General features: G+C 37.9%; 3 protein-coding genes across 6 annotated transcripts in view; 1 reads left to right on the top strand and 2 right to left on the bottom strand.

The window, feature by feature from the left end:
- Positions 1 to 13,292, bottom strand: part of egfem1 (EGF-like and EMI domain containing 1) — a 50,526-nt gene extending 37,234 nt beyond the window's left edge. The window contains exons 1-6 of the mRNA XM_087796339.1: positions 13,207 to 13,292; positions 12,558 to 12,692; positions 10,855 to 10,964; positions 10,690 to 10,794; positions 1,646 to 1,768; positions 263 to 385 (exon numbers count right to left, since the gene is read on the bottom strand). Of these exons, the coding sequence (XP_087652465.1) occupies positions 263 to 385; positions 1,646 to 1,768; positions 10,690 to 10,794; positions 10,855 to 10,964; positions 12,558 to 12,692; positions 13,207 to 13,292 (682 nt within the window). The remainder of the gene's footprint in view (positions 1 to 262; positions 386 to 1,645; positions 1,769 to 10,689; positions 10,795 to 10,854; positions 10,965 to 12,557; positions 12,693 to 13,206) is intronic.
- Positions 13,293 to 14,440: 1,148 nt separating this feature from the next.
- On the top strand, positions 14,441 to 19,580 carry mffa (mitochondrial fission factor a). Of its 4 annotated transcripts, none has more exons than XM_087796000.1 (8): positions 14,441 to 14,587; positions 15,324 to 15,557; positions 16,413 to 16,585; positions 16,648 to 16,736; positions 17,211 to 17,375; positions 18,772 to 18,828; positions 18,969 to 19,050; positions 19,125 to 19,580. In XM_087796000.1, exons 2-8 carry the CDS (start codon positions 15,344 to 15,346, stop codon positions 19,254 to 19,256), a joined length of 912 nt encoding a protein of 303 aa, XP_087652126.1. In that variant the 5' UTR covers positions 14,441 to 14,587; positions 15,324 to 15,343; the 3' UTR covers positions 19,257 to 19,580. The 4 variants fall into 4 exon arrangements, with proteins under 4 accessions (XP_087652126.1, XP_087652125.1, XP_087652127.1 ...); XM_087795999.1 differs by having other exon boundaries at positions 15,340 to 15,557; XM_087796001.1 differs by lacking the exon at positions 17,211 to 17,375 and having other exon boundaries at positions 15,340 to 15,557.
- Positions 19,581 to 20,441: 861 nt separating this feature from the next.
- On the bottom strand, positions 20,442 to 24,713 carry LOC148075151 (uncharacterized). Its single transcript, XM_087795939.1, has 2 exons — positions 23,864 to 24,713; positions 20,442 to 22,894 (listed from the first exon to the last, which is right to left on the bottom strand). Exons 1-2 carry the CDS (start codon positions 24,711 to 24,713, stop codon positions 20,607 to 20,609), a joined length of 3,138 nt encoding a protein of 1,045 aa, XP_087652065.1. The 3' UTR covers positions 20,442 to 20,606.
- Between the last annotated feature and the right edge of the window lie 77 nt (positions 24,714 to 24,790).

The raw sequence follows: 24,790 nt of genomic DNA on the forward strand, positions 1-24,790 counted from the left end.
TTGTGTTGCTGATTACCAGAAATAACTGCAACCACCACAAAACCTCCTTTGCGGAGGTAATTCTTACTTAAGAAACTGTCTAATGTGAACTTTGGTGTTTTTCTGAAGTACATCTTAAGTAATTGTGTCGTACATAAAGAAGCCATGTGTCTATTAAATGTCTTAGAGTAAAGCTGTTGTCCGTCTTTAAAAAAATAAATGAAAATATCATCTTTTTAAAAATGTTCAACTTGGTTAATCTATAATTGTTTCTTTTTCTTACCGATGCAGGTTCTTGCGTCAGAGTGCATTCGGAAGCCTTCGCTGCACTCGCAGTAATGGGAGCCTTGAGTGTTGATGCATGTCTGCTGACAGCCTCCGTTGACCTCAAGACATTCATCGACATCTGGAACACATGCATGTACAATAAGTGTATATGTATATATATATATATATCTGTGGGGACATATACTAAGGTTTATCTACATAAATACAAGAATTAAAAAATATATAAAAGTGTATCTTATATCTTAATATATATTTTAAATATTACAAAAATATATATAATATTATTATAATAGTAAAATATATGTTTTGCATTTTGAGTTAATTTTAAAGGTAATTTATGTAAATCACAGTCTGGTTCTCTGCTGCAGCTAACATGGAACAAAGGAGAAGTTGCGTGAAGTGTAGGCAATAACCATTGCCATATATAACCATATTATGGTTAGTTAGCTTTGATTTTGGTCACTTTATGTTAACAGTTTATTTCATTCATTTTCTGATCATGTGGTTGAATCCCATAATGTTTTTAAATAATCATTTAAACGTGTCTTTATTTAGAGAACATGAAAACACAATGAGGCTTTTTAAGGTTCCGATTGTTTCAGTTTTAAACGCATTTCTTTTGTTATTTTAAAAAGGCAGGTAATGTGTGCAGTGGGGTCAGAGGTCAAAGGGCAGATGAGGTCTGAATGGAGTCATGTGACAGTGCTGCTGTGTTAGCACCTACGCAGTCGAACAATCAACAGGTGGTTCTCCAAATGACGGGAACAGAATGGAACCAAGGCTCTCGCATAAAAAGACGTATAAAAAAAAGTCTAAATTCTTCATTATATGCTTTTAAATCAAACCAAAACACAAAACTATTAAAGAATATAAATGGTTCTCAACAGCTGTTTCAGTTTGTCTCCTCCGGTAATCTTTATCAGGCTTCACAAAGTGACAATAACTGTCCTCAAGGTCAAAGGTCGGGGGCACTTGTTCACACCTTCAGCTCTCGCGGAACAAATGGACAATAATCCCGATTGAGAGTCACCGTGGAGCAGCCAGACCGAAGCGTGCCGTCCCACAAAAGAAGTAATTTGTAACCACGTGTTGATGGAGTCGCTGCTTCGACTCTTTACAGACCGCGAGTCTAGACTTGTGACCTTTGTAGGTCAACTTGGAGTAAAGCTTCTTGAAGGGTCAGACTTTTGTGTCGAGCAGAACATACACCGTATTAAAGAAACAAAGGTTCCTATTAAATCTGCGATAGATACGTTGAGATAAAAAGATTAAATTAAACTAATGGTTACTTCCAAGATAAAGTGGAAAAATCTGTTTAAATGAGCATTAAGCACAAAATCACATGGACCTGATCTAAACAACAAGTTTTGAATCTTACCTTGACACGACCTCCCGTCCGTTCCCAGTCGACTTCCCTCGGGACATTTGCAGTAGAAGCTTCCGATGGTGTTACAGCAGTAACCATGGCAACCACCTTCATCCTCCTCGCATTCATTTATGTCTGACGAGGAGAAAAAGTCACGTTACAGTTAACAATTTCTGTGTTTTGTTGGTAAACTCTAGTATTCTAAACGTGTATCTTCTTGCTGAGAAATGTACAGTATATATGAATTTGGAATTGCTTTGTCTTAGCTTAGCATCATTAGTTTAGCTTAACGACATTGACTTACCGTAGCTTCGTCATGGCTAGCGATGTTACTTTTTGTTTTACTTTTTATTTACAATACTCTGGTAAAGGCTTAACATGTTGACCATCCTATTTCATTATATTCTAGTGTTAGGGTTGATGATGCGATTGTTTTTTAGAGTTCGAATTTTGCGAGGATTTCTTCATTAGCTTTTAAACAATGTTTGTAGACATCAAAATAACTGTATATATATTAACTACAATTCTGTATTTCTTCTTTCACAGCTCACAGTTGGGAAAGAGAAATGCATAAACCCATTAAAGGAGTGTAGGAGGCAAAAAAAATTATCTAATTGCTGTTCTATTGATTTTTATTGTCTGTAATGGTTTTTTTTAAATGGTATTTTTCTTTTAATTAACATTAGTCTGTAACTCTGGAAATGTCAAGTATTTTTAATCAAAAAATTAAACCCGTAAAGTAGTAAAAAATAGTGAAACACAAACACTTTATGATTGATTTTGACTGTGTTTTTCTGGTCCATGAATATAGTACAGACATTAAACTGATCCGCGGTGCAAACAATTATATACACACAACGACTGTATGAGCATTTTTAATTTGCTAAAACAAAAAAATAAATCAGGCATGAAAGGGCTGAGCTTGAAGAACAATTATCAATGTATCATAGATTGTTACCGCATTCAAGATATCATATTTTATTGACACATTGTTTTTTATCGAGGCCTCTTTTCAAAGCTAAAACTAATGAGACATCGCGCCTTCGTATTTATTGACATTCCCTCACATACCTGCAGGTCTTTGGGCTTGAATCTGGGAAGAAAATAAAGACTATTTTGGAAGTCAAAATGCATTAAAGTAAATGCTTGGCAGATGCTTCACAGTGATTGAGAGCATATGACAGACTGAGCCGAATGAAAGGATGGCAGACAAAAGCCTTCAGTCCATTTTCTAATAGACAAGGAAGTGAATCCAGTCATTACGGGTGCGTAATAACAGGGTTCTGGGGCACAATGCTTGCACAGTAATGTCATTACCCCTTGCTAGTTTTTTAGGGGGGGAGACGAATAAACAAAGACACAAATATTTTCAAACACTGTTGTATTTTAAGTTGTCTTTGTTCTAGTTTTTCTTCATTTTGATGAGCAAAGATGTTTAATGTGAGGCCTTTTTTTAACTTACCTGTACTAAGGAACTACAAGTGCCATTGATTTGAATGTGTCTGTAAAAATGTAGCTTCATTCTTACTACACAACCTTCTAATAAGGACGTCCATTGCTGCAAGACCTCGGAAACAAAGGATGGGTCGCCAACATTATCGCGACAGGCAACACCCACACTTGGTTTCCGACGTCCGGCAGTGTTGTCTCCTCGTGTAGGTTTTTAAAGGTTATTCGCTGTGTTACCCAAGAAATACACACACAACTGCACACACAAACTAGCTTAACATGTCAAGGGCTAATACAGATGATTTCAATTCACCTTGTTTAATCAATCTCTGAAGTCTCCATCTCCAAGGGACTCGTTGTATGAACAAAGCAGGGCATAATTACAGCTGGCTGGAGGAGGAGGGAAGCCATTATTACTTCTTAATGAGGTCTGCTCTTGTAACCTCTCGTTCGCCAAGATTTCAGACAGGGGAGAACTTTATAAAATAATAAGTTCGAAACATGGTCATGATGAGGGACTTACTGCATCTTGGAGAGGAAGACTTCAGCATTTGAAACATGTGAGTGAGTCAGGAGTTTGGTTTAGTCTAAACCCTACGACTTGCACGACATCTCAATGCTACTCAGTTAGAGTTATTGAAATATCAGCTTATTCTTGAGATCAATTTATTCATTCACTTTACCACTTTTCCCTCATCAGGGTAGCGAGAAGCTAGAGCCTATCCCAGCTACTTAGGGTGAGAGGCAGGGGACACCCTGAACAGCTTATCACAGGGCAAACAAAGACACCAAATCACTCATTATGAAGCTCATACCTACAGAGAAGTTAAAGTACTACATCATCGCCCTGTGTTTTTTGGCAAGTTGGAGGAAACCGGTGTACCCGGGGTAAATCTGGGACAATCCGGTGACTTCTTTAAAGTTACAGCAGGATGGGATTTCGACGGAGGTCGGTGAAGTCTGAAGAATAATGTCACCTGTTTTCCTCCTTTGGAGCTTTTGCAGCTAACTCCAACTGGGAGGTGACTTTACAAGAAAGACCAGGTGGGAAGATTCAATCTTCTCTCGCTCGCTTTGGAATTCCTCGGCTTCGTTTGTTTTCCCATGAAAGGAAACGTTTTTTTGGAGTCTTTGGGTGTCAGTTAACTTGGGCTACGGTTTAGTGGGTTTCCGAAAACACATTTTGATGCCGTCCGTAATGATGCATCCCTTGATATCTTTCAGATGCAAGTGTTCCATTCAAAGGGATTCGTTCACATGCATTCCAGAGTAAGAAACAGTGTTTTTTCCCCCCCCTCAGTGCTGTGATGATTATTCCATCAGTCATCGGGGAGAACATTCAGTCCAACTGATTCCCAATTCCTGTTTATCACATTAACTTTTACAGGCATGAGTTGTCCCCAACAGGACAGGACTTCCTAATTCCAAACTCCTCAAGGATCGTCCGCTCTTCCTTTTCTGACGAACCGTTTGGAAACAGTGGATTCCCTCGTCGGCTCACCTCGTGGTCGACGTATCTGGTCGCGGTGATTGAAATCGCAGAGCCCGAGACACCTTGATCGCGTTTCATCCAGTTTTCCACATTTATTGTAGCTTTAATCCCACGTGTCTAGATTCACAAACGGGCAAAGGAATGAAAAGCACTCATGCTGAACTAATAAAAGAATGTCAGCGATAATGGATGTTTTAAACTGGTGGGAAGCGACAATAAAAAAGTGTAAAAAGGGGGGATACACTAAAGTGACTGGCAACATCTGATAGAACAATTCTGTATTTCAAAATGAATAATGCTGGCTATGTTAACGGTGTTTAAGACTAAATACCACATGTATCTTTAACCTAAAGCTACTGGGTTCAGCCTTCACTGCACTTACTGCAGACGATTATGCGAAGGGCTGGACTACAGGTTGTGTCTGATTTACTAAGATGTGTTCAATTAAAAACCGGAGGTTAAATATTAGATAGAGTCTATCTAAATTAAAACTTTTTTTTTTGTTTTCAGTGGAACGAGTATGAAGACGCATAAGCCGAAGAATCCAACACAACAGAGGACAGCGGACAACTCTACTACCTGTGTTGTGCCTGAACATGTTCATTGAACGATAGTTCAAATTTCCGAGGTAGGACAACTGAACATATCATATTGATCCCTGATGAACATTTCTGTGAAAGCGTTTATTCTAGCGCCTGTGAAAATCATACTCGCTCAGTTCATCTTCTTCCAGCACAAACACCGACAAGCTTCAGCAACATGTAGCCGACGTACTCGACAAAACAACAAGGATTGAGCAAATATTCTTTTAAACAAGTTTTAAGACAAGGTTTCAAAAACCAAATCTGCACGTCAGGACCACGAACACATCATCTTATACTGTGGACTGAAAAGACGTCTGAAATGCTTCGATTGTAAATCCTGGTTCTTCCTTCTTTTATTCTTCTTTATAATATGTCCCTTGTAATTTTATTAATCTTATCGTATTTATTTATTTATTTTAGAATATAATATATTCCAAAACCACTTGAAATTCCTGTGTTGTTATATATGGTCTGTGGCAATTATTTTGCAAAATAATAGCTTGTGGACAAAAAAAAAATGAAAACTATGAACTGAACTAGTTCATTATAAAATTTGTGAACTGAAATTTGAACTAGTAGAAAGTGAAGTTTCCCAACCCTAACGATTATTTCACGTTCAAGTAAAAAACATACAGAAAACAGAAAAAAGTAATAAACATATAAGGTGTATTTGTTTATTTTTTGAACAGCTGACTATTATAATTACAACCAGATTTTTCGAAACATGTGGTCACCCTGGCAACACATGGAATTTAAAATAGACCATATCCATCCTCATCTTAACATTTGTCACTGTGTCATAGACATAGAGACATTCCAAGTGCTCTATCATAAACACCTTGGTCTGTACTGATCAAAAATGAATGTTCAATTCTACTGATTTAAAGTAAATGACGCGTAAACAAAGCCAAAGTATTTAATGGACATCTGATAAGATTACGACCCTTATTAAAAAAATAACAACCATTTCATCTTTTCCTGATAAATAGTGTTTCAAATGTCAAAAACAATTTATCGTTTTAACACAAAAAGTGCTGATAGTGGAGCCATTAAGGACGGGTGCCCCTGCTAGTGTCAAAGGTCATCCATAGGCTATGAGAAGTTTTAGGAAAGCTCAGAAGGGTTAGGTCACACAAAAAAACCCAGAGACAAAACGTTGATTGTTGTCGAGAAGTCAGAGTGAATTAAATGGACGTCTCGTTTCAGACATGAATACGATCCACAGTCAACACTGACAAAGTAAGTAAGTAAGTAAGAAAAGAAACGATGACACATGAGTATCAATTTACTTATAGAAAAAAAGGTTGAGTTCAAATCACCGATCATTACCTCTTTGCCTCTTTCTTTCATACACCGCAATTGAAACACAATTTGAGGTGATCAATCAAATGAGGGGCATTTTAAAGTACAAGGATATGTTCAATAATATCTGATTCGTTTTAATTATTCAGAATATACTGGAAAAACGAATTTTCTGGGAACATTTGAATCATAAATATTAAAATCAAATTACCTGTCAAAGATCGTAGATTTTCTCAAAAATAAATGACCGAATTACTATACATTATAGCTGAACTAAAGCCAGTCAGTCAGTTCAAGCTGTAACCGTTGTGTTATCTCAGGGTCAAGGTGACCCAAAGGCCCGAAAACAAATGTAATTGTTTCACCACTGCATATAGAATTCATGGAAACCAGGGACGTCGTTCAACCTTGACCCAGAAGCGTCACAAAGGATAAAACCATTACATTTGTTTTCTGGCCTTTCTGAGATAAGACAAGGTGCCACAAAGATTTCCGCCCATTTTTAACAGTAAAAAGTCTAAATATAATCCATCCATCCGTCCATAATGTTATTAACAGAAAGGCTGCAGATCCTGCAAAACAAATAAATAATTCTGAACATGTGGAGGAATTCCACCATGGTCATAAATCCAGAACTCTGACAGAACATCTTTATCTTCCTGCCTGTTTTTATTTATCTATTTTTCATCTGACAGATGATTTTTCCTTTGACTTGTACAGTTTAGATCCTGTTGCACTCTTGCTACTATTAATGCTGACCATGCTAATTTTTTACTGTGGACGATTGCTAACTAATACAACATGCTTATCGCTCGTATCTAACCCTTTATGATCGCTAAAAAATACACCTTACATCAAGAAAAGGAATCTTCTACCATCTTAAAACCTGTCAAATATACACTTGGATATAACAATTAATTTAGCTGTGAACCATCAAAAGGTCCAGAAAAGTCAAGAATTTCATTGAAAGACTGCAAGAAACGGCAATAATAATTGATGAATAATGGGAATTTAAAAAGAGTCTAGACAGCCATGATGTGTTGCCTTTAATGTTAATATGTCTAAGTTAGAAAACCTGATTCAAGACTGCGTGGTTTCTGTCTTCACGTAAGAGAAGATGCAAGTGTTGTTTGGAGCAGGTCCAGATCGTTAATCCCACCATAGTGTCGACGCCGTGACCTCGTTCTCTGAGGATGTGTCGTATCAAAGATGGGAAGCAGCCGCTCACAATTTAACTCAACCATATAAATATAGAAAACTTAATCCGGAGGATAAATCAATATCATATACGAGAAGATTTCAGGCTGAATCCATCAGAGATCCTGTACAAGAACATCAGGACATCCAACAAACCTATTTTTTTAAAGAGGGATGTTGTTGCACTTTTGATTAAAGTTAAATTCTATGGTGTGTATAATTCCTCAGAAATATATTGGACGGATCACTGACGACAAACCAGCGTTGATTCATCTTTGTAATGATATCTTGAGAAGTCAATGACGATATCCATCATCCATCCATCTTAAAACATGCAAACCTTAGACAACACTGTCCAGCAGCAGCGGCAGATGTTTAAGCTTCAGCAGGAAAGATATATATTTTTTTAAGTTTAGCCATAAATCTGTTGAAGGTTCATGGAATGTGTTTAAGACGGAAGAGTTAAGACAGCAAGTGTGTCTGCATAACTCATTGTCCGTCAGCCCGTGAAACAAAAATCACCAGAGTAGAGATTAAGCACTAATTGTAAAACTATGAGTTAAGAACATCGTCATTAAACACTGGTTTGTGCTTGTTTGTCAATGTTTGTTGCTGAATTTTAAAAATAAGTGTGTTACGAATAAAAGGGTATTTTTTCCAAATTGCCAGCATAAAAAGAAACAGTAAAAAATATTTAGATTAAAAAACAAGATTCAAGTATTTAAAATGCACTTATTTTGACTTTAATTCATTAATCGCAATTAATTCGCATAATTAAAACTTACCATCACAATATCTATGGACCAGATTTTTTTTTATTCTAATTTTTGGGGCCACTGGGTCACCTTGACCCAGAGATTTCACAAGGGTTGAGTTTCTTCTCTAACTGTCAGGAATACGGCACAAATGTATTGGTAAATGATACGTAAAAAACTTAAAGATCCAGTTCTTAGATAATCGTTATCATTATGCGATTAAAATTTGCTTTTTAAAATACATTCATCTTGTTTTTAATCCATATTTTTACTGTTTCCGTTTACAATATTCTTTTTTGCCCTTGTGTTGTGTCTGGGGGACACAAGGGATACCAAAAACACATTTGTTTTGGGGTCTTTGGGTCACCTTGACCCAGGAATAACCAAAGGGCTATGTTTCCTGATGTAGAACTGAACTGTCATTAATAGGTCACAAATGTTGAATGATGACATTTGATGATTGTAATGTATGAATCATACATTGATTTTTTTTTTATCCTTATATTTACGTTTTTTGTTTACAAGATGCCTTATTGTGCATTCATTGTTTTCTGGGTCAGTCACAGCCTCAGGTGGATACTGGTCTAGTAATGGAAAAATAATTATCATGTTTTCACTAACAGCACTTTATAATAAGCTGATGATGATGTTTATTTTCTGAACGATGGAGACAAAAAAAAAACAGCGATATTCAGCCCTGCTGGTCAAACGAGAGATTGCAGCAATATTAGAATGCCAATGACTAGAACTGCCTCTGTTCAAAGCTGTTTACAATAATACATTACTTTAAGAACAGACACTTTTATCTATAACTTTAATAGTCATGATTTACTCTAAAACTATAATTGAATGAAATAAACAAAATGAAAAATATTTGAGAAGTTTTTTCAGCTATTATAGGTGGGATTAAAAAATTTATGAATTAATGACAGACACAATAAATTAATCTTTATTTATTTTGCTTATTATGCTTTTTTTCAATTTTATATTAACACATTATACCTTGGACTCCTATTTAACCCTGTATATGCATTTAACGGCTCAACATTCAACATAAGGATGGGTCATGAATATTATTTAATTAAACATAATGTATTTTATTTTGTTAATTATATATGATTTATGCCATTGTCTGGCAATGTCTCTTATTTTACTATAATTTATTGTATTTTATGAATATCTTTCTAGTTAATTTGTATTATTTCATTCTTTTATTTTGTACTGTACTGATAAAACAGTAGGAAGTGGGAAAAACAATCAATATTCTGGTATTGAAAGACAAAAAAAAAAGGTAGTAGTGGAAACTGGCTGAACATAAGTTCTTGGCCGACTCTCTTCCTGTGATGACTGTGACAGATGAGAAATATAAATCTGTCTCCAGAGATAAGCGGTTTCAAATGTGAGCTCTCAGGATGTGAGAAGAAGGAAAACCCGACTTGATCCGAGCGTCCTTCGGCCATAATCCTTAACTCCGATGTGTGAAAACCAAACAAGTCGGCGGACACACACACACACACACACACACACACACACACACACACACACACACAGGACAGCTACCTCCAACAAACCACACATTCTTGTCAAATGTTTTGCCAGCGAAGCCTTGGAAAGGAGGACGCATTGTCCTGGGAAAAGAATCAAACTTGTTTGCAAGCACGCCGTGGGGTAAGGAAGCAAACATCCAGCTTCCCATTCTCCGATTGCAAGAGTCTTTCAAATCCCTGCAGACATTCTTTTTGTGTGTGTGTTGACACAGAAGTGAAAGAGACAGTAACTTTATCACCCTTGTTTTTTACTACGACGGAAGAAAAACAACATTGTTAAATCCTTTTGTTCTGGAAAATACTTGTATTTACGACAAAGTTAGGTATTTTTTCGTTTTCATTTTTGTGTTAATTGCATTTCCCAAAACATATTTATGAGCTGATGTCTGATGTTTACGTGTAGGAAAATCAAAACAACATCTACATTACTTCGACGATCTTCAAAGGAAGCTATTTCACCAAGACTTCTTTTTTTTTTTTACTACATTTAACAACCTGTAGACTCCCACAGAGCAGCTACACACATATAAAACACTCAAGTTCACATCTGCACTAAAAAAAACAGCTCATTTGTGACTAAAGTCAAAACAGCAGACGCTGAAGTCAAGCAACAAGTTGTCTTCTTAATAACTTGTTAATAAACTCCCGCAATAAAAAGCGAACGCCTGCGACCGGTGCGAGTAAATAAGCGCACGACAGAGTGGAGTTACTGGCAGGAAGTGTTGCTCACCGTACTGGCAGCGTGGCCCCTTGAAGCCCGCCGGGCACCGGCATATAAGGTCCCCACTGTCTGCACATCGACCTCCGTTGAAACACGTGCTGGAGCCACAAACCCCTAGAAACACATAGTTTGTCTTGTGATATATATATTTTTTTATACGTTTCAACCACTTACTGGTCCGGCATCCCGGCTCATCCCCGCTTCGTGTCCATCCAGGACAGCATTTGTACACCGAGTGGAGATCCATGTTGTAGACCATCCTGTAGGTGGTGTAGTAGGCCGTCCTGGGAAACCAATTGAAGAATCACAACCAAATTATATCCAATATAATAACATATATATTTACCAAACTATCTGTAACTGGTACTTATTATTATCGTTTTTGTATGGCGTTTTATTTGTGCCTATTTGTTGAGCATGCAGTTAGAAATTTTGAGCACCTGAGAATATGTTTTGCGCGTAAGTGACAGTTTGCATGTAATTTCTACTCCAGCAAAAAATAAAGAACAAAAATCTCTTTTTACGTTCAATAAATCTCCCTTTGCGCACGCTTTGCAACGGCTGTACGACTGCCAAACTTCATCTCCACACAGCTTTTCATTTGTGCCAACCAATCACAGAGACTCACGGAGAAAGCTTGATTCTGATTGGCTGTTTGGTTTCATGAACAACCTGCAGTAGCAAACGTGCAAACTATTGTTCATTCGACATTTCTACTTTTTCTTGCTGGCTGAAGTGAGCGGTTTAATGTTCAGAAACACTTGAATGCAACACTTTTAGCGGCACGTTGTTGCCGTATGAAACCAAACAGCCAATCAGCAACAAGCTTTCTCCGTGTGTCTCTGTGATTGGTTGGCTCATTGGCACAAATGAAGCGCTGTGTAGAAGTTGAGCGATTGTAAAAAAGAAAATTCTAGCGCGCTCTGGGAGATGAACAAAAAATAGGCACAAATAAAACGCCATATTTTTGGAGCCTTTAATTATTTTAATTATCTTGGTGTTTTCTATCCTGTCCCAATACATGTATATACTACAATATTTTCACTTATATCGGAAGACTCTTTATAATTCTTGAACCCTCTGACTCCTTTTCTGTGGCCCACATGAGGTCAAAATAATTCTATAAAAGTAGCCATTTAGAAATGTTTCCAATGGTGTTATCTCAGGGTCAAGGTGACCCTGGCTTCCATAAATACATGTGCAGTGGTGGAGGTTGTTCAAGTTGATCCAGAGACAACACAAGGGATACCTCAAACACATTTGTATTTGGGACTTCGGGTCACCTTGACCCTGACATAACACAAGGGTTAAATAAAATGGATTTTTTTTTTTAAAGAGGCAATGAAAGCAAAAATATACTGTTTATACAATCACATTAAAGCTAAACCTTTTTTTTTTTAAATCCTTTTAGTAATTTTTCTTTAAACTTTTCCTATAATTTTATTGGCTCAATTCTTTGTTTGGAGATTGTTTTTTGTTGGTATATAACAGTCAAAGATTTTGGGGTTATAGCTGCTTTCACATCATATTTTCTAAATTAAATGTATATCATATATTTTTTAATGGAATGACACATTTTTCTGTGCCTTCGATGAATTTAATTTAATTTTTATGTTTTTTTATTTTTATTTTTAATCATTTACAATGAAATTCAGACCAAAGCTTACTTTATAATGTCCTTCAATTGTTTTTTTAAGTTTTCTCATAATTTTACATTCTTAATTTTTACCCATCCTTCTTCTTCTTAGACTTGACTAAAAAGTTCCCCAGTTCCCCAAAGAAATTATATTGCCTGCCCCTGTCTTTAACATGAACTTTCTTTGAGCAAAACTGTCTGGCGGGACACATAAAATAACCTAGTCAAGAGTTTTTTTCACCTTCTCTCATAGCTGCTGCACCATCGTTGGAGCGAGCAGCTCTGCTTCCACACTTGCACCAGGCGTGTAAAAGCCTGGACACACGGCTGGCGGCTCCCCAACACAGACATCTCCTTGGCAGCACAAACATTCGGCCTGTCACAGAGTAAAGTCAACGGAAATCAAAAAGGATTTGAATGATAAAACCTAATTTTAAATGCTCTTCAATTGATTTACTGAAGAAGACAAAGAAGGAGAAGAAGCAGTGAGTGTCTGTGAGAAAGAGTGGGGGTTGCAGGGGTCGCCTACAGCTGTCAATAAACAACAAGGTACCACAACACTTTCAGCATTTGTTCTCCTAAATTGTTCGCATGCCTGGCAGGTCTATTTGTAAGAGTGAATATAAACGTAAAAACAATTTTACTGGCTCAGCATAAAATGAAACTTTATTATAATAAGTACTTTGTTGAGTCTCATCTTACGACCTCTAGTGGCGATCTTAAGAACTGAACTTTGAATTAAGATGAAAACTTATTTACTATTATTTCCAATGATATGTTTTAAATAACTTGCTTCAGTAATATTAAGTTTAACGTCCATTAATATTTAAAATAAGCCAACATGCAAAACATAATTTCCATATTTAACTCGTAAAGAACTTGTTACTTACATCCCAAGTTTGAGCTCCAAACATGACATCACGACGATGCTGTTAAATAACACAAACAAAGAGAAAGTACAACTTTCTGAAGTCATCCTTCCAGCAGAAGATGTGGTCACAGACAAGTCCTTCAAACGACGAACATCCTCGGAAACATCGCGGTCTGAGCTGGAGTCATGACTTGAAAGTTGAACCTAAAGTGATGCCTCACAGGTTTTTTTTTCTTTCCAGGCGAGAATTCTGTGTTTCCTGCAGCAACAGATGCGACTCGACTTCTCTCATGTCAATTCCAGCCTTTAATGGCTGTGAGTAAACGCACCACCCACTGTTCGTGTGGGGCCAGACCTCAGTCCCAGGGGAAGACTTTCACCTGTGGAGAAGAAGAGAAGGAAATCTAAAACTTTTCCATGCATTCTAATGAGATTATTCCTCCATTTTATTTTAAATGATTGATGAGTGTTTATGTGTGTATATTTTCTATTTTAGGGGTTTGAACAGGAACAAAAGATGAAAAAGTAAGTAAGTAAGTATTTTTTATTTGTATAGCTCTTTTCCAGACCAGGGTCACAAAGCGCTTAAACAATCAAAACAATATTCAATAAAGTATATATTTTAAAGATCAAGATAAAACTGATAACACAACAGGAGTTCCAGAAAATCAAGGAAAAGCCTGAACAAATAGAAACGTCTTAGATATTCAAAATATTTTTAATAATATAATTCTAATCAAACCAAGACATTTTGAATAAGACGGGTAGGTGGGAAGTGAAAAGTAAATAATCCGTATTTTTGCAGATTAAAGGGTCTAAATCATTTTAAACATAGTCCAAGTTGAGGCTGAACTATTTAAATTTATTGGAGAATTTAGGAATCTTACATATTTAAGAGGCTTCTAAACCATGTTTGCTAATGTAAGGAATCTCTGAAAGTCAAGAGACAATAAAATATATTATCAACACATCTGCCTTCTTTTTTCCAATTGAATTCCCATTGATCTACGTTCAAGTTTCCAGTTTAATTTTAAACACACAAATCGAAATCTAAGATTAAAGTAATCTTTGTAAGCGGCGCTACTAATAATTTAAATAAAAATGTCCTTTACTTATATTTTATTTATCTTATAAATTCTCCCATCATATTAAACATTTCTCCTTCATTCTCAATGCTTTTATTTTGAAAGTCCGTCGTCAATTTCCTCTCAGTGTCTCTCGTTTCCTGTCACAGAACCGGAAGAGAGGTGTTCCCTCTCTTATCAACACCAGGACATGACAGACAGAAACGCAGTTCAATAACGTGAATTTGTTTCCGCAGTGGTTTTTGATTTAAACTGCTTTCGTCCTTTTGTTTGTTTTACACCTTTTCAACATCACCTTGGGCTGTCACCCGAAAGGTAAGAATTAAAAGGCGGTTAGATTCAATGAAGCTAATGCTAGCTAGCTCAGTTCCTTTGGCAATAAATACCCGGATAAGGAACCGAATAAATATAAAAACACAACATTTAGTTGGTTTAAACTTTATTTGGTATTTCATTTGTAACTTCGTGGTGAAGGTGTGACTAGTATATCAGGCGGTTATTTCAGCTGTTAGCTTGTGTTATCATCTGCTGTCACGAGTTTTCTTCCATGATGCTTCAGGCTTGTTATTTTATTCTCCTCCTTACTTTTCTCACATCAAGCACATGACCACTGATCTGTTTGACTTTATGTAGTCATGTGTCCATTATTATTACCTGTGGAAATATGAGGAATAAAAGGCAGACAGAGAATCAAAGGTGATGAGGATTAATAAAAGTGGTAAACTGAAATAAAGAGAGTAATTCCAAGCCTTGTCAAAATAAGAAAAACTGCCTGTAGCTATAAATAAAAATGAACCACATCAACACTTTCAATCCAATGGGGGATGATAAAACCCTGCAAGACCCTTGTTTGAAGGGGAAACAGGGGGTCTATGAGATGAGAGGAGTGTCCGAAATAGACATGGGAGGTAAAAGATAATAAAAACTCTTTAAGTGAAACCAAAATTATTTTTTTTTGGGTGAATCACACCGACGGTTTTGATTGATGGGTCGATTGTTATTGGCATCCAGTGTGTGTTGACTTGTTTTGCCATTCTGACAAACCACACAGGTGACTTGTTTTGCAGCCTCATGAACGGAGCAGCGTTCCCCTCCCCCGCCGCCGAAATGGCAGAAATTCACCGTATCCAGTACGAGCTGGAGTACACGGAGGGGATCAGCCAGAGGATGCGCATCCCGGAGATGCTCAAAATGGGACCTCAAGCTTCTCAGGACCCGAGCGTCGGCTCACAGGAGTACATGAACAGCGTCATCATGCAGGTCCCAGAGAGGATTATTATTTCAGGTTTGTCCTTATCTCTCCCTCAAAGTTATTTTCGTGTATGTGGTTAAAAAAAAGTATGGTTGCTAATTTAAGGTTGTAAATCATGTCAGTAATTATTCCAGTGTGACTCTTGCAAAGTCGTAACTGCTTTCATTGCTTTGGGAACCAAAATATGTCAAAACATCAGCTTTTAGTTCTGCTGGAGTCGACTGTATCCTCTCGTGCTCAGTCATTGCTCGGATCTTGCAGAATTTCATTTAGTGCTGTGTATTGGCAAGAATCTGGCGATATCATATATTAGCAATAATATGATATATTGTGATACTGTAGTAACAAGTGTATATTTGTAGTATTCTCCGAGTACTTGACTCTGGTGTGTCAGAATTTACAGACCACATGAATCTTGACGAAGTCGTAACTGCTTCCATTTGATTTAAAACCAAAATATGTCCCAACCTTAGCTTTAAAAGTTGATGGAGTCGACTGTATCCTCTCGTCCTCAGTCGTCAATGGATAGAATGACTGCTTCCATCTAGCAATCGGAAGTTTAATTGCAATACTTAAATGAAAAAAAAACGCAATGAATATTTCCAGTTTTATCTAACATTTAAAAAATCTAAGTGTTGTATTTTACACACTGTTTATTTAAACATAAATCTTAAAATAACTGATAAAAAATATAATTTGGTTCAATAGCCACAAAAAATAAATCTAAACAGTTATGTCAGATATCGATAATAAAGTTCTATAGAGTTTTGAATTCTGTTGTTGATTTTGTTCAATCTCTAAGTGAACAATAACAAATGAAAGACTCATTTAATTGAATTACCGAATTGAGTTCAATCAGTAAATAAATGACTTGCTGTTTTTATTTAGGCGACGGAAATGACTCGCAGTTCGCCAGACCCAGAGATCTAGATCTCATCCAGTCAACTCCCCTCGAGTCCTTGGCCCTGAAGACTCCACCAAGAGTCCTCACGCTCAGTGACCGACCCCTGGACTTCATGGAGGAAGAACAACAACGAGCAGCTCCAGACAACGATGAAGTGGTGAGACGCTTGTTTTTTCCATTTCAACTTTTCTTGACTTTAACGCGTTGCTTTCCCCTCAGTCGCAGTTCCATGGCCGCTCTCGCCGTGAACGCTCGGTGAGCGAGAACGCAGCGAGCCGTCCGAGCACTCAGCTCACACACAACGATTCGTGAGTATTTTTCTTGTTTACCCAAGCATGCGCGCATCTCTGCTTCACTCCCGTCGCCATCTTTTCTTTCTTTTTCACGGGGGCTCACTCTTGTGGTGGTCTTTAAGTTACTAACTATGGCTCATCCAAATTTAGAGTCGCATCATCGTCATACATTATTAATAGTATAAGAGTGAAATACTTCTCTTAGAGTCCATCTTGTGGCTATAAATGATATCATTATCGCTCCAAGAAACTCTACGTCAAACAGCCCTGTGTCACCTTTATTTTAAGTTCATGTTTGCTTGCGTTTTTGTCGTCATCGGTGTTGTGGTTGTGAGGTGTCTCATTTTCCAATTTTTAAAAAAATGTATCAAAAGTTGAGGATAGTTTCTTTCCTTATTTCTCTCCTTCCTGTACCCCCCTCCCCTTTTCTGTCTTTTCTTCAAATTTTATCCAAAAATCGGGTGCTCTTATTGGTTGGCATTGGGGCAGTACAACGGGGTCCCTCCCAGCCACTGTCCGCCCTTGCCCCCCTCTGACTGCTGTTGAAGAAGAACAGAACCTGTACAGCGCTAGTGGTGTTTTGTCATTCATCCAGTCCACCACACGCCGGGCCTACCAGCAGGTCCTTGAGGTCTTGGATGAGGACCCTCGAAGGTGACCTGGAAGATATCAATCTGGCTTTCTTTTTACGTGAAGGTTTAACGGAGAGACGGCTGGTGTTTTATTTTAAAAACATAACAAAAGTTATTTTAAATTGGCCTCAATTTTAATTGTTTGTGTTCATATTTCATAGTAAGTTTAGTTGTTTTTATTTCAACAACAGAAATCTATCTGACAAAATATGTTTTACTTCCTTATTGTGTTGCTCTGACACAAGCATGTGAAGATTGTTCTGAGCAGGGTGTGGAACCTGTTCCTGCTCTCACTTTCTCTATTGAAGTATCTTGATAAGAGGCTTATAGATTGGACTGTAAATATTTTACTAACTGATAACTAAAGGTTACTAACTCTATCACTTTCTTAACTAATATGCTTGCATTGACCTTTAAGTAACGTCTAACAATTTCTAGATTTATTGATTAAATATTTGTTGTAAATTGTGATGTTTTCTTTGTTTGAGCTGATGTTTTGTTTTTTTACCGTTTTAATGAAACAGTTGCTGATGCTTCATGATACTGCGTCATCATTTTCATTTGTGGTTCCATAGAACGGGGAGCACACTGCCATCTAGTGGACTTTTGAAAATGTTGCACTATACCAAGTACTTCAGTAGAAACTGGAACTTGATTTCATTTCATTTAAAGGTTGAATTTAGAGTTAGAAAATTAATTGAATGCTAAATAAAATAATAAAGGAAGTGTAATTTTAAATCCGGAATCAATTTATAACTGATACCAAAATTTGGTTAAAATATACCAAAACATAGTTAAAACATGTATTTCAGATTTAACATTTATGATATGTTGGTTAAAACCGACAAATATAATTAATTTCTCAGAGATAAATGTATATATTTTTGAGATCTTATCAAACCAGCTTTAAGGTGTAATCTTGCTCTGATTGTGGAATAGTAGCAGGTGTCATGCATTTGATTGACCAGATGATAAGAACACAAACTTTCAACCTTCTATCATGACTGAGTTCAAGTGATGGGTTGACGAGGCTTCGTGAAACAGCTGAAGAAGCGTCATGATACAGTGTCTTCATTCTGAAATGCACTAGATGGCACTAAATCTTAATTTTGAGAATGATTCCAGGTTTCTTTAAATTTGTAGATCAGGACAAACGATTATAAAGCAGAGAGTGCCATCTAGTGGCTTTTCAAAATAAAGCTACTGTATCTACTACTGTATGATACCTCATCAGCTGTTTCACGAAGCCTCATCAACCAGCACTACTGACAACCTACTGGAACAATATAATAGTTTAAAGCAAGTAATGTATCAGAAATAATTCATTGACTAGTTTCACTCAACTGGAGTTTCATCTTTGTTCTTTTTCTTATTCCATCCATCCTCCCCCCAAAACCTGTTTGTCCACCATTCTGTAGCAAACCATCATTGCGAGGGGGGTCAGCATCAACCTCCAACCCCTTGCAGGACTCCAGGTAACTTGAATGATTATTTACCCCCACATGCCCTTCACTTTTACACATGGTTCTCGTCTCTCGTCCTTTTTCCATTCACAGTCCTCCTCCAGAAGTCTTAATAGTTATGTAATAATAGCTAATGGCTTCTTTTTCTGCAGATTCATGCTATCGACCTACGAAGCTTCGCTGGACGCGTCCGACGACATGACCGTGGTCGACGCCGCCGCACTCAGGCGTCAGGTGAGTCCGTCTCTACCATCCATGTTTTTCGTTCCGTGACACATTTAACGTGGTTTATTATATATTTTCTGAAGCTCATCAAGTTGAACCGACGACTCCAACACTTGGAGGAGGAGAACAAGGAGCGGGTGAAGCGGGAGATGGTGTTGTATTCCGTCACCGTGGCGTTCTGGCTCATCAACACCTGGGTGTGGCTGCGCCGTTAAGATCTCCGCCCGCACAGTAATCCAACTTAAATCTATACGTGTCCGACAACAACGAACCGCTGCACTCCGAACAAGTTATCGTTTATTTAATACATGTACAGTTTTATTTTTTTACTTGTTTGTCCTTTCGTTTGAACTGTTGTTGGTTTTTTTTTTCTGTCTTGTTTTTAAATCGTGGACCCACTCGCTGAGCATGACTTGTAAATATAAAGCGCGAAGATTGACGACATCTGTAGAGAGAGTGACCTGGTTTCACTGTAGATGTTGCATTGTAGCAGGGATATATTCAATCAAAGACTTATTAAACATAAACCCAAGAAATAAGTGTGTCTTTTTATTCCTAATGGTGAATACAGAAATGGCCATTGAATTTTCAAATGTATGTATCCAGTCAAGGTTTTTCAGTTTTTCAAAAAATTAAATTAAAAAGAAATCTATAAATTATTTAAAATCGAAATGGTTAATCTGATTGTTAAAGTAAAAAGCTTCAGAATGTGGGAGAAAATGATCTTTATTAGGTTTCCTTTGGCACTTTTAATTTCCTTACTTCTTACTTTCTAGATTTAAAAAGGTTTTTCTCTGTTGTGGCGCTGAAGTCCCTAACACTATTTTTTTCTTTTTTTTAACCACAGACCATGTACATGTCAGGATTATCTGCACGGACAAACCTTGAGATAAAAATGTCAAAAGTTAAAAGCATGTCCTGTTCATGAAGGTGCATGAAAAATATAAAATAATGCTGAATCAGCAAAAGCTCTAGACTGCTTTTTCTTTTTATGGTCCCATATCGTTTGTTTTTCAAAGATTTTAGCTAATATACAAGTTTATTTTTTTGTAAACTTTATGAAAACGAGCATGATCTTTAAAAAAAATAATAATAAAACACCTTCCAGAGAGTAATGATCAACTGAACAGAATAATTATTCTAAAAAACGATACTTTGTATGGCCCAACAAAGGCCTCAAGGGCTGGTAGGATGCTTGAATTAGATGTGATTGTGTGTGGTTGTTTCTCTTTGTGTGCCCTCTGCCCCTCACCCTAAGTAGCTGGGAAAGACTCTAGCCTTCTGCATCCACAATAAGGGAATCAGTGGAAGGAAGTTAAATGAACCAGACCTAGATGATGGTGGCGATTATAATGATTTGGTAAATAATATTAAAATATTTAACAAACCACTTCAGTAAAGTGTCGAAATTAATAAAACAATCACTTTATTAACAGGGTTTATTGTTACATTATTAGACATTAAAATAAAGAAAAAAACAAAAGTAGTTAATTGATAGATACAACCCATGTTTATATGTAATAATATATTTGAAAAGAAGCGTTTATTTCAATGTAACAAGGGCATTAATCCAACTCCTCAATCAAGCGGTGTGTGGAAGACACACCTTGAGTTGGCTTGATGTTCTCATCCTCAGGAAAAATCAAAGAGTCTTTCTTGACTCCCCCACTCTGGTCCTCTTGCATAAAGAAAAAGTTTTCATCCGAGCAAGGCATTGTCAGGGGTCTGCACCAAGAGCCGTCGGCGTCACCGCGACCTACGACCTCGTCCAGATCGGGGAGGTCACTGATCCGCAGTGGCGTGGATGGAGACAGGAGAATGGTCTCCAGTGGTTCTGTCTCGTCCAGTTCTGTCACCTGTGGACCAGGACCATGAAGGGTTTGAACATCCACCATCTGAGAAGCTTTGTGAATCTGCTCGGTCTCTTGCTGCCCATTCTCTGGTTCATCTTGTGTTTGGGATTTGTCTTCAATTTGCAGGTCACTTATCTCCACCTCCTGGATCTTTATCTGCTGGTCTTCATCGTCTTCAGGTTCTCCTTCTGTCTCCTGACAAACTGTATTGATTATTATTTTGCCATCTTGTGTCTGTGACTGCTGTGACTCGCTGCTTTCCATATCCTCAGATAAATGTTCCACCTCACTGTCTTCAAACTGTTGTTCACTTGTCTTCACCTCCTGGATCTTTATCTGCTGGTCTTCATCGTCTTCAGGTTCTCCTTCTGTCTCCTGACAAACTGTATTGATTATTATTTTGCCATCTTGTGTCTGTGACTGCTGTGACTCGCTGCTTTCCATATCCTCAGATAAATGTTCCACCTCACTGTCTTCAAACTGTTGTTCACTTGTCTTCACCTCCTGGATCTTTATCTGCTGGTCTTCATCGTCTTCAGGTTCTCCTTCTGTCTCCTGACAAACTGCATTGGTTATTATTTTGCCATCTTGTGTCTGTGACTGCTGTGACTCGCTGCTTTCCATATCCCCAGATAAATGTTCCACCTGACTGTCTTCAAACTGTTGTTCACTTGTCTTCACCTCCTGGATCTTTATCTGCTGGTCTTCATCGTCTTCAGGTTCTCCTTCTGTCTCCTGACAAACTGTATTGATTATTATTTTGCCATCTTGTGTCTGTGACTGTTGTGACTCACTGCTTTCCATATCCTCAGATAAATGTTCCACCTCACTCTCTTCAAACTGTTGTTCACTTGTCTTCACCTCCTGGATCTTTATCTGCTGGTCTTCATCGTCTTCAGGTTCTCCTTCTGTCTCCTGACAAACTGTATTGATTATTATTTTGCCATCTTGTGTCTGTGACTGCTGTGACTGCTGTGACTCGCTGCTTTCAATATCCTGCGATAAATGTTGCACCTGACTGTCTTCAAACTGTTCTTCACTTGTCTTCAACTCCTGGATCTTTATCTGCTGGTCTTCATCATCTTCAGGTTCTCTTTCTTTCTCCTGACAAACTGTATTGATTATTATTTTGCTATCTTGTGTCTGTGACTGTTGTGACTCGCTGCTTTCCATATCCTCAGATAAATGTTCCACCTGACTGTCTTCAAACTGTTGTTCACTTGTCTTCACCTCCTGGATCTTTATCTGCTGGTCTTCATCGTCTTCGGGTTCTCTTTCTGTCTCCTGACAAACTGTATTGATTATTATTTTGCTATCTTGTGTCTGTGACTGTTGTGACTCGCTGCTTTCAATATCCTCAGATAAATGTTCCACCTCACTGTCTTCAAACTGTTCTTCACTTGTCTTCACCTCCTCTGTTATATTTTCATTGATCTCCGAGAGATTCTCTTCTTCTTCGTTGCTGGTGTTCAACACCTCTGTTTCTGTCTCATCATCCATCCTCAGGTCCAATGATTGTCCTACTTCTCTCTCGTCTTCTTTTGTTTCTAATTGTTCGATCGTTTCCTGCTCCAGTTTCTTTCCGTCGATGCTGTGTTGGACACACTTGTGAGTCTCCAGCTCCTTCATCTGATCCTCTACTGTTGCTATAAATTCAACATGGTCGATCTCCATCTCATCATCTCCACGCGGGACGTCTTCCTCTGGCGTCTTCGTCTCTCCGCTCTCGGACTGTAGCTCGTTTGACTCGGACACGTCCGTCAACCAGGAGTTGCAATCCTCAAACTTTGCGGTAGTTTCTGAGCTCAGGTCATCCGTCTGCTGGTCGCCAGCCTCTAACTCTTCCATGAGTGCGTCTGCTTCATTCATCTGAGTTTCCTCGTCTCCTAAAAGATCTTTGTTCAGTTCCTCGTAGGCGTCCCAGGTGCTTTCAGCAACAGTTTGTATGTTCTCGTCCGGCAGTTCCTCATTTGTTTCGATCCGACTGACGGTTTCCTCGCCTGATGCCGAAGAAGAAAATGGAGTTAATAGTATGTTTGTGGTTCAGGTTTATACTCTACGTCCCTTTAGCAAAAAAAAGTATACTGTAAGTTCATAGTATACTTGAATTAATATAATGACAATAAGTATACTGAGTTATATGTCGTTTTAGTGTACTTCAAGTATATTAATTTGATTCTTCGTCGGACTAAATTGGAAGTTTACAGAAGTTACTTACTTTCAAGTAATTACAGTGTTCTAGATATACACCCTTAAATCTATCATTAAGTTTACAAAAGTACTTGCCTACACTGGCACTTTGGTCAACAATGACACTTCATACTTTGACGCAATATACTTAATAATTTCTTTGCGTTTTGTGTACAGTTTAAATGCCAGAGTCTACTCATAATTTATTAATCACACATTTTTACAAGCTGAATAATGACTTGAGAATCTTGAATCTTGAAAGTAAACTCAAAGTACAATATTCTCCATACTACCAATGTACTAGGTATATATTTCTAGTTCATATTTGTTTTTTTGCAGTTTTAAAGTGAGGTTTACTTGTGACACCTTAAGTTTGCCAGGCATATACTCTGACCACTACACCACCATAGGGTGCTATGTCACCTGTAGATCCCAGTGTTTGGATGTACATAACATATTTTGACTCAATAGATGTACCAAGCATCAAAGGTAAGACATGTCAGGTCAATGTGTATCTAACTGTTTTCTTCCAACCATCACCCACTCCCATAATCCTTTGTGCAGTTTACTTCACATCATAATAATACAGTTTCCCAAAGAAAAATGAAAGTATTCTGTCCTCAAAGTACTTTTTATAAAGTATACTTGAGTATACATACGTGTATTATCTTGAAGTATACTATATCAAAGGTAAACTCCAAGTAAACTGCTTTAATTTGAGTATAAAACAAGTTTACTCAAAGTACACTTGAGTACACTTCATATAGTAGGATACTCACCCTCTTCCTTCATTTTCTCGATTTGCAGTTTTTCTTGAGCCTTCTGTCGAATCAGAGCCATTGCATCCAAGCTGTCTTGGATTTTCCTCATCTCCAGTGATTCCCATTCCTTGTTCTCCGCCCGCTCTGCTTGGATCCCTCCAGTGGCCCAGGCCTCGGCACAGGCCCTGTCTTTGGGGAAAACCGGTCGATCATCTAAAAAGGTGAGCTGTCTGAGGCGCACAATCATGGTCTTCCTGTAGTTTTGGATTTTCTTCACCACTTCATTCCCAATGAGATTGAGCACCCTCAGCTCTGGTACGTCCTCCAGGACTCGAAGGATGTCTGGGTCGACCAATTGGTTGTAAGACAAATCCAGGACATTGATGGACAAGCAGTCCCTCAAGTGGGTTAAATCCTCGGCCGTCTCCAACTTATTATGGGACATCTGCAGGGTGGTCAGCTCGGGGAGGGACGAGATGCCTTCGATTTTGCAGATGTAGTTGTTGGACACGTTCAGCGTACAGAGGCCCTGCAAATGCTCCAGGTTTTCCAGTTTGCGGATAAAGTTCTGCTGAAGGAACAAACACCGCAGGTTGATCTGAGCGTCCAGGTTTTCTATTCTCTTCAGTCCATTGCTCTCCAGCCAGAGACACTTCAGGCCCGTGTACTCCTCCAGGTTTTCAATGGCAGTGAAGCCTTTGAAATGCAGGTATAGAGTGTCGTTCAGGTACGGCGTCGAGTAGAGTTTCTGCTGCTTACAATGTTCTTTCAAAAACTTCTTGGTTATCCTTGGCCATGATGCTTTCTTTTCTGTTGCCACAACCTGTTGTGTTTGCTCTTCTGCTTTTTCAGTTCCTTTAACCTCCATCGCTGTCTCGAAAAGATAAGGAGTGTGTCTATATCCAAGTGAAGTTCTCTGTTGTCAAGTTGTGGCGTTTCAGTGTT

This window comes from Callionymus lyra, chromosome 7 (assembly GCF_982586985.1).
Source record: "Callionymus lyra chromosome 7, fCalLyr1.hap1.1, whole genome shotgun sequence".
In the NCBI taxonomy this organism is placed as follows: domain Eukaryota; kingdom Metazoa; phylum Chordata; class Actinopteri; order Syngnathiformes; family Callionymidae; genus Callionymus; species Callionymus lyra.

Coding starts and splice junctions, on each gene's coding strand:
- mffa (XM_087796000.1), top strand. CDS start 15,344: ATGAACGGAGCAGCGTTCCCCTCCCCCGCCGCCGAAATGGCAGAAATT. Junction 15,558..16,412: donor AGAGAGGATTATTATTTCAG/GTTTGTCCTTAT, acceptor GTTTTTATTTAG/GCGACGGAAATGACTCGCAG. Junction 18,829..18,968: donor AACCCCTTGCAGGACTCCAG/GTAACTTGAATG, acceptor CTTTTTCTGCAG/ATTCATGCTATCGACCTACG.
- LOC148075151 (XM_087795939.1), bottom strand. CDS start 24,713: ATGGAGGTTAAAGGAACTGAAAAAGCAGAAGAGCAAACACAACAGGTT. Junction 22,895..23,863: donor CGAGAAAATGAAGGAAGAGG/GTGAGTATCCTA, acceptor CTTCGGCATCAG/GCGAGGAAACCGTCAGTCGG.